The following is a 12,222-nucleotide window of genomic DNA, read 5'->3' as shown; positions in this document are numbered from 1 at the left end:
TGCTACTGTGCTATAATAAAAATAAAATTATGCTGGGGATGAGTTACCTACCCAAGTAATGATGGTAGATGTGAGCTGCAAAAAAGCAATCAATCCATCTTGCTCCTTCTGGGTGATGCCACGGGAAGGAAGGTGACGGTACTGAACGCTATCTGCACTTGGAAGATCCTTCCGAAGGTGTTCATGGTAAAGCATCAAGGAGTGAAAGAAATGTTCCCAGGAAACAGGACTGCCACCTGCTCCCTGAATATTTTCAACTATAAAGAAAAACAGCACAGAATTTTCTTTAAAAAAACATCTAAGCATTTGCTGGGAAATGGAGAGAAAATTAATTTAAAACAATAAACTTTTTTGAGACAGGTTCTCACTCTGTCACCCAGGCTGGAGTGCAGTGGGGCAATGTTGGCTCACTGCAACCTCTACTCCCCAGGTTCAAGCAATTCTCCTATCTCAACCTCCCAAGTAGCTGAGCTTACAAGTGTGCACCACAACGCCCTGCTAATTTTTGTCTTTTTGGTAAAGACAGGGTTTCACCACGTTGGCCAGGCTGGTCTCGAACTCCCGACCTCAAGCGATCTGCCTGCCTTGGCCTCCCAAAGTGCTGGGATTACAGGCATGAGCCACTGCACCCAGCCTAAAACCATAAATTTTGTTTGCCTTTGTCTTAGCACAAAGACAATCTTTGTCCTGGATTAAGTAGTGTGCTGAAAATGGGTTAGAATCCCTCTGTGAGCTAGAACTCTGGATTAATTTTTCCTCTGGATTAACTTTTACTCAAGAAAGGGGCTACTGCCCATGTAAATGAAAGGTAATTTACTTTGGATGTCAGTTACCTACTTCACATCCAGGAGAGTTCTCTGTGCTCTCATGTAACTAACTGTACAGGGCTGCTTTTTCCCACAGAATAATTCGCAAATGTTGAGCTTGAATTCCCAAAGAAAGAGGTAACTACAGTCTTAATTTGTGAATTACACTACTCCATTGCCTACCAGGCATCAGAAGCAAAAGCACAGCACACAAGACTGGCAGGCTTGACAAAGTAGTCGTAACACTGGCTTTGGAGCCAAGCCAAATTCAGCTCCCATCACGGCTCCCCAGATAGCTGTGATGTTGGGTAAATTCCTTAACTTCTCTAAACCTCAGTTTCTTCACATATAAAGATAAAAATACCTACCTAACAAAGCAGACGCTTAATTTATTTTCCCTTTTACAGTGTTTTTGGTCTAACCAAACCAGTCTGATAATCAAATAAGAAAACTGGGCCGGGCGCGGTGGCTCAAGCCTGTAATCCCAGCACTTTGGGAGGCCAAGATGGGTGGATCACGAGGTCAGGAGATCGAGACCATCCTGGCTAACACGGTGAAACCCCATCTCTACTAAAAATACAAAAAAATTAGCCGGGCGTGGTGGCAGGCGCCTGTAGTCCCAGCTACTCGGGAGGCTGAGGCAGGAGAATGGCATGAACCCAGGAGGTGGAGCTTGCAGTGAGCCGAGATAGTGCCACTGCACTCCAGCCTGGGCGACAGAGCAAGACTCCGCCTCAAAAAAAAAAAAAAAAAAAAAAGAAAAGAAAACTGGGAGAGGGTCAAGAGACAAATTCTAAGTACTTAAATTAAGGGAAAAAAAAAAATACAAAGATAAATTAATCAAACTTATAAGGCAAGGGCATATGCTTTCTTTGTGGACCAGATGTGTTATGGAAAATTTTCATACATTAATTCTGATTTGTCAAAATGAACTGTATTTTATAAAGGAGAATGGCGAAACTCCTCAATCTGTGAGACCATAATCACAGCATCACTATGCATAAAGCTGTATGCGTGCTTCTTTCACCCTATTGTTATGAAAATAATTTATACCTCTGGTAGAATCTAGTTCAAATACCAATATTCTTAATAGGTACTGGGATACTGAACTTAAGAGTATAACAACAAACTTTAACAACATCTACATATTCCTTACCATGACTACTACCATTGACTTTGAGTAGGCTGAAACAGTAGTGGGCACACTGAGGCCCATTGGCCAATCCCTGGAGCATTTTCAAATAAGGAATATAAATAGTTGGAGGCAACAGGTCACCCATTTGCCTAACAAACTTTGACAAGACAACCTGAAAAAGAGAGAAACAAATGGTTTATATAAGGTATAGCTTAACTTTAAGGCAACACAGACTAGCTAATAAAGACTACATATAAACTAAAAGTAGTGCTCTGACTTAACCCTCACAACAAATTTAATTGATATTCTATTTATGAAAAATTGTTTCAGCTTGCCATTAGCAATTGAATGCAATTATAAAATAATATCTTTATGTAATAAAAGTACATTTTAAAAAAAGCGCCTCAATGTCACAAAATATAAGACCACTCAGATTTTTAAAATATAAGACACGTGACATTTACTCATCCAAAACCAACTGGCAATTCAAAGGTACACTTAAAATCTAGAGTTCCTATATCCCAGCCAAATTAGTATGAAGACCTAAGAACTTGAAATCATTTTTGATGGTAACTTAAGTATATTCTCTTCTGTGGTCCCACCAATGCCACGTTCCCATACTCCTGTTCTTTAAGTCCACTTCCTAATTTTCCCTTTTTTCTTCCTTATACCTTAAACCTATTATCAACAACTAACAATATTATTCAAACTCACTAGTTGGAACTGAGAACTGAAAATACTACTGATGTCTGGAAATCACTGTTAAATCAGCTAGGTTAAACAATGGTTTGGCCAGGTGCACTGACTCCTGCCTGTAATCCCAGCACTTTGGGAGGCCGAGGTGGGCAGATCACGAGGTCAAGAAATCAAGACTATCCTGGCCATCATGGTGAAACCCCGTCTCTACTTAAAATACAAAAATTAGCTGGGCGTGGTGGCATGCACCTGTAGGCCCAGCTACTTGGGAGGCTGAAGCAGGAGAATCACTTGAACCCGAAGGCAGAGGTTGCAGTGAGTCAAGATCGCTCCACTGCACTCCAGCCTGGGCGACAAAGTGGGACTCCGTCTCAAAATAAATAAATAAATAAATAATAATAATAATATAGTAGATGAAGCAAACATCATAAGATGGTAACTTAAGATGTGAAATTAAAATATGTGGCATTGCTTATAATAATCCCCTCTTCCACGTTTCAAATTTTTCATAACAGCAAGCTTTCTTAAAAACTTCAAAAATTTTTTAATAAATCCTTCTCCAAAACATTCTTTTTCTTTTGAGACAGGATCTTACTTTGTCATCCAGGCTGGAATGTAGTAGCACAATCACAGCTCACTGCAACCCAAATGATCCTCCCACCTCAGCCTCCAGTGCAGATGGGGCCATAGGCATGCACCACAATGCCTGGCTAATTTTTAGAATATTTTTTATAGAGACAGAGTTTCGCCATGTTGCTCAGACTAGTCTACAACTCCTGAGCACAAGCAATCTGCCTACCTTGGCCTCCCAAAGTGCAAGGATTACAGGTGTGAAGCACCGGGCCCAGCTCAAAACGTATTTTTTAAATGGGAAAAACAGTAAAACAATACAGTTTAAAAAGTGGCATCTGGGCCAGGCGCGGTGGCTCATGACTGTAATCCCAGCACTTTGGGAGGCCGAGACGGGTAGATCACCTAAGGTACGGAGTTCAAGACCAGCCTGACCAACATAGAGAAGCCCCATCTCTACTAAAAATACAAAATTAGCCTGGCATGGTGGCACATGCCTATAATCCCAGCTACTCGGGAGGTTGAAGCAGGAGAATCGCTTGAATCCAGGAGGCAGAGGAGGTTGCTGTGAGCCAAGATTGTGTCATTGCACTCCAGCCTGGACAATAAGAGCGAAACTTCATCTCAAAACAAACAAACAAAAAAAGGCATCTGATCTGTAGTCCAGAAAAAATAAAAAATATATAAAAACTTCTAGAACAGAAATCCCCCAAAACGAACACTTACATGGCAATCTCCCTCCAACACTTTTTTTTTTTTTTTTTAAGAGACAGGGTCTCACTCTGTTGTCTAGGCTGGAGCGCAGTAGTGTAACCATATCTCACTGTAACCTCAAACCCCAGGGCTCTTGCCTCAACCTGAGCAGCTAGGACTACAGGCTCATAACACCACACTGAGCTAGTGTTTTTTGTAGAGATGGGGTGTCGTTATGTTGCCCAGGCAGGTCTCAAATTTTGGCTTCAAGCGATCCTCCCACCTCAGCTTCCCAAAGTACTGGGATTGCAGGTGTGAGCTACTGCAGAGCAATTCATTTTATTTGCCTCTGCACATCATACTAAAGTTAATACAGAATGAACTTTAGCCTATATTATCTACAGACTCATAGGCATTTGGCCATCAATTAAAATGTTTAAGACTTCTCCTTTAATACTTATACCTCTTCTATCCCCCCAAACTTGAAAAGATTGTCATGCCTATGGAGAACTAAAATACTAATAAAATTCAAGTGGAGCACACTGGCTCATGCCTGTAATCCCATTGCTTTGGGAGGGCTGACTGAAGCCAGGAGTTCTACACCAGCCTGGTCATCATAGCAAGACCCTGTCTTTTAAAAATAAATAAATAATAAAGAGACTGGATGCCTTTCTGCCTCTAATAATTCAACATATATCTAGTATCCAATAAAGGACTGACTACATAAACTTCAAAATCAACAGAACTTAAATTTTAAGAGTTTCAAATTTTCTTTTATAAAAGAGAAAAGTAGGCTGGGCACAGTAGCCCATGCCTGTAAATCCAGCACTTTGGGAGGCCGAGGCAGATGGATCACTTGAGCTCAGGAGTTACAAACCAGCCTGGGTATCATGGCGAAACCCCATCTCTACAAAAGACACAAAAACTAGCCGGGTGTGGTGGTGTATGCCTGTAGTCCCAACTACTCTGGGGGCTGAGGCAGGAGGATCACTTCCACCTGGGAGGTCAAAGCTAAAGTGAGCTGAGATTGCATCACTGCACCCCAGCCTAGGTGACAGAGTGACACTGTGTCTCAAAATAAATAAATAAATACATACATAAAATTTTAAAAAGTATGAATCTCTACAGGTTACACTAGTGATCATTTGTGTTAACAGCAATAAAATCAGGATGTAACATCTTTCATGTTTTCAAGACTCTCTATCACAGTACCAGAGTATAAAAGAGGAAAACCTAAAGTCTTACCTGGCGTTGAGGGGGCCGCTGATGAGCCACCCCTAGATAAGAACCCATGATAGTCGGAGTCTGAAGAGGCTCTGTGGGACACCAATATTCTAGAGCAAGCTCCAGATGAAAAGGGTTCTTTTTATATAGCTCGCCAATCTGCAAAGAGTAAGCAAAGACTGTAGGGAAATGTCTACGACTCAAAAATTACTTTCAATAAAAAAGGACATTCAAAGTATTAGACCTGAAATTTTCCAAAGTTAGGGGAAAAAATAATGAAAGGAGGGAAAGAGGACAAGCTTTCTAATAGAATGGCTTACCAATAGCATTAAGTGTTCTAGGTCCCTTCTAAGTGAAATGGGGGGTTCATTACCCATCTGCATACTCATGTGAATCATTCGAGCATCTTCATCTGCCCGATTCCTCAGCTGTTTCACCTATTAAATAATAATTATTAGATACAGTTTTAATATGTAAATGTATTGTACATGCTAATAACAATGAAATCAGGCAACTGTCTTAAAGTGATCACATACAAGAAATATATTGTTTAAATATCTATTCCACTTTAGGTGACATGAAGAAACATGCCAGGAATCTTATTTGCAATATTACTATCCATAATTTATAATATCTTAAAACTTCAATGCATTTTCCACTACAGAAAAGTTGAACTTAACTGTAGTGTTTCTCGATGGGGACATTACTGACATATGGGCACAACATTTCTTCACTGAGTTGGATTATCCTAAATATTCCAGGACATTTAGCAACCCTGGAACTACCTACCAACTATCAATAACAACACCAGAGTCATCATAACAAGCAAAACTGGCTCCACTCATTTCCCAAACACACTCTGAAGAACATTATACCTCAGCTGAGAGTCACTGCTTCACAACATTTATGTGAACTAAATGCCAACAAGAATAAGAAACAAATTCTGTAAAAAAATCAAAACAAAACAAAACAAAAACATAGCTAGACAAATCCACAATTATTGTTGGAAATACCAACACTCCTCTGTCAATATTCAATAGAACAAGTATACAGAAAATCAGTAAGGATATGGAAAACTTGAAAAACAGCAAACCAACTTGACTTAATTGACACTTATACAACATTCCACCGAACAGCAGCAAAATATGTGTTCCTTTCAGGTGTACATAGGATATTTACCAAGATAGGCCATATTCTGAGCCATAAAACAAACCTAAACAAATTTAATACAACTGAAATTCTACAAGGTATGTTCTCTGAGCAAAATGGAATTAAACTAGAAATCTGTGACAGAGATCTGAAAAAGTCTCCGAACAATTTGGAAATTAAACAACACACTTCTAAATAACCTGTCAATCAAAGGAGTCTCAAGGAAAATTAGAAAACATATTAAACTGAACAAAAAAAGAAACTGCAATATATCAAAATTTGTGTGGCATAGCTAAAGCAGTGATTGGAGGTAAATGTACAGCATTATTAAATGTTTATGTTAGAAAAAATAAAGATTTAAATCAATAACCTAAACTTCTATCTTAAAAAACAAAATTAAAGGAGCAAATTAAACCCAAGGCAAAGGGAAGAAAATAATAAACATAAGAGCAAAAATCAATAAAGGTGAAGCAAAATATAAGAAAATCAATGAAGCCAAAAGCTAATTCACTGGGAAGATCAATAAGATCAATAAACTTCCAGCAGGGTTAATTAAGAACTGGGGGAGAAGACACAAATTACCAGTTTTAGGAATTAAAAAGAAAAATCACTATAGATCCTATAAAAATAAAAAGAATACAAGAATCTTAAGGGCAAATTTATGATAATCAATTTATACTTTTCAGGAGATATGGTATCAAAACTGCACAATATATTACAAGTATAGACCTTTTAGGGTACTTTTAAAAAATATACATTTGAAGTAGGTGGTTTTATAATATAAACACAAAAAAGATGTTTTTCTCCCTCATTTACTTCCCACCAACATTTGATGGCTTCTTTGGCACAAAACAGCACATAGACCATATACTATAAGGAACTGTTTGAAATGGCTCTAAGAATTGCTTTTCAGATGACAGTTACAGCTCAAGCCATCTACTCAAAAGTAGCCTTATTATTTTATCTGTATCCATGCTGAAGCCCTTTTATACACCGCAATTCAGAATCTAAACAATTGGGCCAGGTATGGTGGCTCACACCTGTAATCCCAGCATTTTGGGAGGCCGAGCTGGGCAGATCACCTGAGGTTGAGAGGTCAAGACCAGCCTGGCCAATACAGTAAAACCCCATTTCTAATAAAAATACAAAAAAGTAGCCAGGCATGGTGGCGGGTACCTGTAAACCCAGCTATTTGGGAGACTGTGGCAGGAGAATCGCTCACCCAGGAGGCGGAGATTGCAGTGAACCAAGATCACACCACTGCACGCAATAGAGCAAGACTCCGTCTCAAAAAAAAAAAAAAAATCTAAACAATTATCTATAAAATGTAAATTTTCCACTGTGCCTCTTCCAAATCATGTATAAAAATATTAAATAAAGCAATCTTGGCACTAATCCTTAGGGTAGAATGGGGTTAGTAATTTTCTACCCACAGAAGCATTCTCATTTACTAATTACTTCCTCATTTATAAACCATTCAGTGTCAAATTATTTCTTTCTACTGACTTATCCCCAGTTAAGAGGACGTATTTCCACAGAACAGCAGCAAAATATATCTTCCTTTCAGGTGTACAAAGAACATTTACCAAGATAGGCCATATTCCGAGCCATAAAACAAACCTCAACAAATTTAGTACAACCGAAATTCTACAAGGTATGTTCTCATACCTTGTAGAGACTCATGACTTACTTCATGAGTCACAAACTGATTCACAAGATGTAATACAACTACTAGCAAATTTTAGTTTGTATTAAAAATTTTTATTAGTTTCCAAAACATAAAGCTAATCAGTTTCAAATTATTTTATAAAATTCTTCTACTATTTACTTATCCTACATTATTACACTTACCTTCATTGGCATAAGTGCAAGGAAATCTGTGATGAGATTATGGACTCTGCGAATATAAAATTCTTCCTGATAAAAGTATTCTGATACCACTACAGATTCCGTGAGGAACAGGAAAACGTTGTCAGCAATTGCGAGTTCTGCCATTGCTTCATCTGCCTCTGTGAATTCTGCCAGAGCTAGAAATAGATTTGAAAACACAGTACATGGAGGAAAAGTCATTAACCCAGATTGTAATTATATCTCATAATACTCTGCTGATGGTTCAGACATCTTCCCAGCCTTCTAGCATGTGCTATGCACAAAATGAGACTATATATAACTGTAATTGACTCATAAACCCTAAAGAACTCATAAACCCCAAATAACAATATACTCTGAATGTATATTAGAAAAATACATACTGTTTGAAATAATAACATAACTAATGAAAATTATTTTAGAGATGTGTGATGCAACACTGATGTAGTCAGGGAGCTATTATCCAAACATTCACATATTAAAATGATGTTAAGGCTTTAATCCCAATGAAATCTCATGGGTCATCTGAAAAGTCTTCAATCCAAGACCAAAACCTGAACATGAATAGGTAAGTATACTAATTTGGTAACCAAGTAGCTGAAATTTAAAAAGTAAATTTTAACTTGAATATAAACTTGTCTAACTAATTTTTTTACATTTTATTTGGAAAATATCGAATACATATCTACAAATAAGTATAATAAACTCCACATACCCATCATTTGTTTCAATACTATCAATTTATGGACAATCTTACCTCATCTATATCTTCCCCCTCTCCACCCACACATATCTCATTAAAGCAAATTCCAGAAAATTTAACATTTTACCAGTAAGTATTTGCAGTGTACAACTCAAAAATATACTTAAGAAACAAGGCTCACACCTGTAATCCCAGCACTTTGGGAGGCTGAGGTGGGCGGATCACCTGAGGTTGGGAGTTCAAGACCAGCCTGACGAACATGGAGAAACCTCATTTTTACTAAAAACACAAAAAATTAGCCAGGCGTGGTGGCGCATGCCTGTAATCCCAGCTACTCAGAGGCTGAGGCAGGAGAATCACTTGAACCCAGGAGGCAGAGGCTGCGGTAAGCCGAGATCACACCATCATTGCACTCCAGCCTGGGCAACAAGAGCAAAACTCCACCTCAAAAAAAAAAAAAAAAGAAAGCAAAAGTAAAAATTCACTACATACATACCACACCATTATCATACCTTTATTTTATTTTATTTTTTGAGATAGCGTCTCGTTCTGTCACGCAGGCTGGAGTGCAGTGGTGCAATCTCAGCTCACTGCAACCTCTCCCTCCCAGTTCAAGCAATTCTCAGGCCTCAGCCACCCAAGTAGCTGGGATTACAGGCATGCACCAACATGCCTGGCTAATTTTTATATTTTTAGTAGAGACAGGGTTTCACCATGTTGGCCAGGCTGGTATTGAACTCCTGACCTCAAGTGATCCTCCCAAAGTGCTGGGATTACAGGCGTGAGCCACTGCGCCTGGCCATTATCATATCTTTAAAATTAATTCCTCAGCTGGGTGCAGTGGCTTGATCTAGAGTGACTTACTCTGACTTACATTCAACTTTCTATTAAGAGTATGTCATAGGTTACGGTGTATCCTTCCATCAAGAAACATATTGCTGATTACTGCTTTTAAATTTTAAATATAGGCTGGGCGCGGTGGCTCAAGCCTGTAATCCCAGCACTTTGGGAGGCCAAGATGGGTGGATCACGAGGTCAGGAGATCGAGACCATGCTGGCTAACACGGTGAAACCCTGTCTCTACTAAAAACTACAAAAAAACTAGCCAGGTGAGGTAGCGGGCACCTGTAGTCCCAGCTACTCGGGAGGCTGAGGCAGGAGAATGGCATAAACCCGGGAGGCGGAACTTGCAGTGAGCCGAGATCCGGCCACTGCACTCCAGCCTGGGAGACAGAGCGAAACTCTGTCTCAAACAAAAAAAAAAAAAAAAAAAAGTTTAAATATAAAATTGCTACATAATTGTGTGGCAATCTGGCTTTGAAGAATACTACACAGCTTATTTTGTTTGACTGTCATACAGACAAAATACATAGTCTGCTACCGAAAGTACATTTTCATTGCCTTGAAAAGGGCCAGAACAGATAAAAGCCAAGACAGTCTCAAACAGAGGAAAACATATGATTTGTAGTTATTTATTTATTTATTATTATTATTTTTTAGAAGGAGTCTCACTCTGTCATGGAGGCTGGAGTGCAGTGGTGCGATCTCGACTCACTGCAACCTCCACCTCCCAGGTTCAAATGATTCTCCTGCCTCAGCCTCCCGAGTAGCTGGGACTACAGGCACGCACCACCACGTCTGGCTAATTTTTTGTATTTTTAGTAGAGACAGGGCTTCACCACGTTGGCCAGGATGGTCTCAATCTCTTGACCTTGTGATCTGCCTGCCTCGGCCTCCCAAAGTGCTGGGATTACAGGCGTGAGCCACCGGGGGCGCGTGGCCTGTTTTTTTAATGTTTTGTTTTGTATTTTGAAATAAAGTCTGCATATCAGCCAGGTGTGGTGGCTCATGCCTGTACCCAAAACTTTGGGAAGACAAGACTGGAGGATTGCTTGAGCCCAGGAGTTCAAGACTACCCTGGGCAACACAGTGAGACCTCATCTCTACAAAAAAATCAAAGAATTAGCTGTGGTCCTACCTACTTGGGAGGCTGTAGTGGAAGGATCACATGAGCCCTGGTGGTTGAGGCCAGTGAGCCATGGTCACACCACTGCACTCCAGCCTGGGCAGCAGGGTAAGACCCTATCTCAAACAACAAACAAAAACCTGCATATCTACCCCTATTATACAAAATCCTTAAGAGTAAAATATTTTCTTAATTCTAACGATTACTAAAATTACTAATTATTAAATATTTTTAATAACAATAAATTCTTTCAAACCTTTACTTGAATTCAAAAACACTGGAATTAAAAGAGAATCAACTCAAAGATTACGTCCTTTATTTTTTTTGAAACAGTCTTACTCTGCTGCCTAGGCTGGAGTGCAGTGGCGCAATCTTGGCTCACTGCAACCTCTGCCTACTAGTTTCAGCGATCCTCTCGCCTCAGCCTCCTGAGAAGGTAGGATTACAAGCATGTGCCACCATACCCAGCTAATTTTTATATCTTTGGCACAGACGAGGTTTCGCCCTGTTGGCCAGGCTGGTCTTGAACTCCTGACCTCAAGTGATGCAACTACCTCAGCCTCCCAAAGCACTGAGATTACAGGTATAAGCCACTACACTCGGCCAAAAATTACTTCTCGAAGACCATTTAGGTAATAAGGCACCATTAATGAATTAATATAAATTGAGTTTCAATGCCTAAAAACATTATGCTAAAATTCTGTAAAGCTCAGTGAAATTACAAAGATGCTTGGTTTTTGTTTTTAGGGTTTTTTTGAAACAGAGTTTCACTCTGTTGCCCAGGTTAAAGTGCAGTGGCACAATCTCAGCTCACCAAAACCTCCACCCCCTGGGTTTAAGCAATTCTCCTGCCTCAATCTCCCAGGTAGCTGAGATTACAGGCACACGCCACCATGCTTGGCTAATTTTTTGTGTTTTTAGTGGAGATGGGGTTTTACCACATTGGCCAGGCTGGTCTTGAACTCCTGACCTCAAGTGATCTGCCCGCCTCAGCCTCCTAAAGTGCTGGGATTACAGGCATGAGTCACCACACCCAGCTGATGCTTTTTTTAATTTTTTTTGAGATGGGATCTCACTCTGTAACCCAGGCTGGAGTGCAGTGGAGCAATTTCAGCTCACTACAGCGTCTGCCTCCTGGGGTCAAGTGATTCTCCCGCCTCAGCCTCCTGAGTAGCTGGGACTACAGCCAAGTGCATGTCACCACGCTGGGTTAATTTCTAATTTTTTGTAGAGATGAGGTCTCACCATATTGCCCAGGTTTGTCATGAACTCCTGGGCTCAAGCAATCCTCCCACCTTGGCCTCCCAAAATGCTGGGATTAGAGGCATGAGGCACTGCACCTGGCTTCATGCCTTTTATAAAATAATGTAATAAACACATTTGATAAAAGTTTCAGAAATCTATGAAGAGA

The 12,222-nt window shown here is 39.8% G+C and overlaps 1 protein-coding gene across 2 annotated transcripts in view; it reads right to left on the bottom strand.

Moving 5' to 3' along the window:
* The window catches only part of NUP205 (nucleoporin 205), a 99,063-nt gene that overhangs the window by 63,095 nt on the left and 23,746 nt on the right, over nt 1-12,222 (bottom strand). For both annotated transcript variants that reach the window (XM_037991118.2, XM_037991119.2), the window contains exons 8-12: nt 8,125-8,300; nt 5,445-5,561; nt 5,146-5,283; nt 1,963-2,113; nt 52-257 (exon numbers count right to left, since the gene is read on the bottom strand). In XM_037991118.2, the coding sequence (XP_037847046.2) occupies nt 52-257; nt 1,963-2,113; nt 5,146-5,283; nt 5,445-5,561; nt 8,125-8,300 (788 nt within the window). The remainder of the gene's footprint in view (nt 1-51; nt 258-1,962; nt 2,114-5,145; nt 5,284-5,444; nt 5,562-8,124; nt 8,301-12,222) is intronic.

This window comes from Chlorocebus sabaeus, chromosome 21 (genome assembly GCF_047675955.1).
Source record: "Chlorocebus sabaeus isolate Y175 chromosome 21, mChlSab1.0.hap1, whole genome shotgun sequence".
NCBI classification, from domain to species: domain Eukaryota; kingdom Metazoa; phylum Chordata; class Mammalia; order Primates; family Cercopithecidae; genus Chlorocebus; species Chlorocebus sabaeus.
This window is presented reverse-complemented; position numbering and strand designations above follow the sequence as displayed.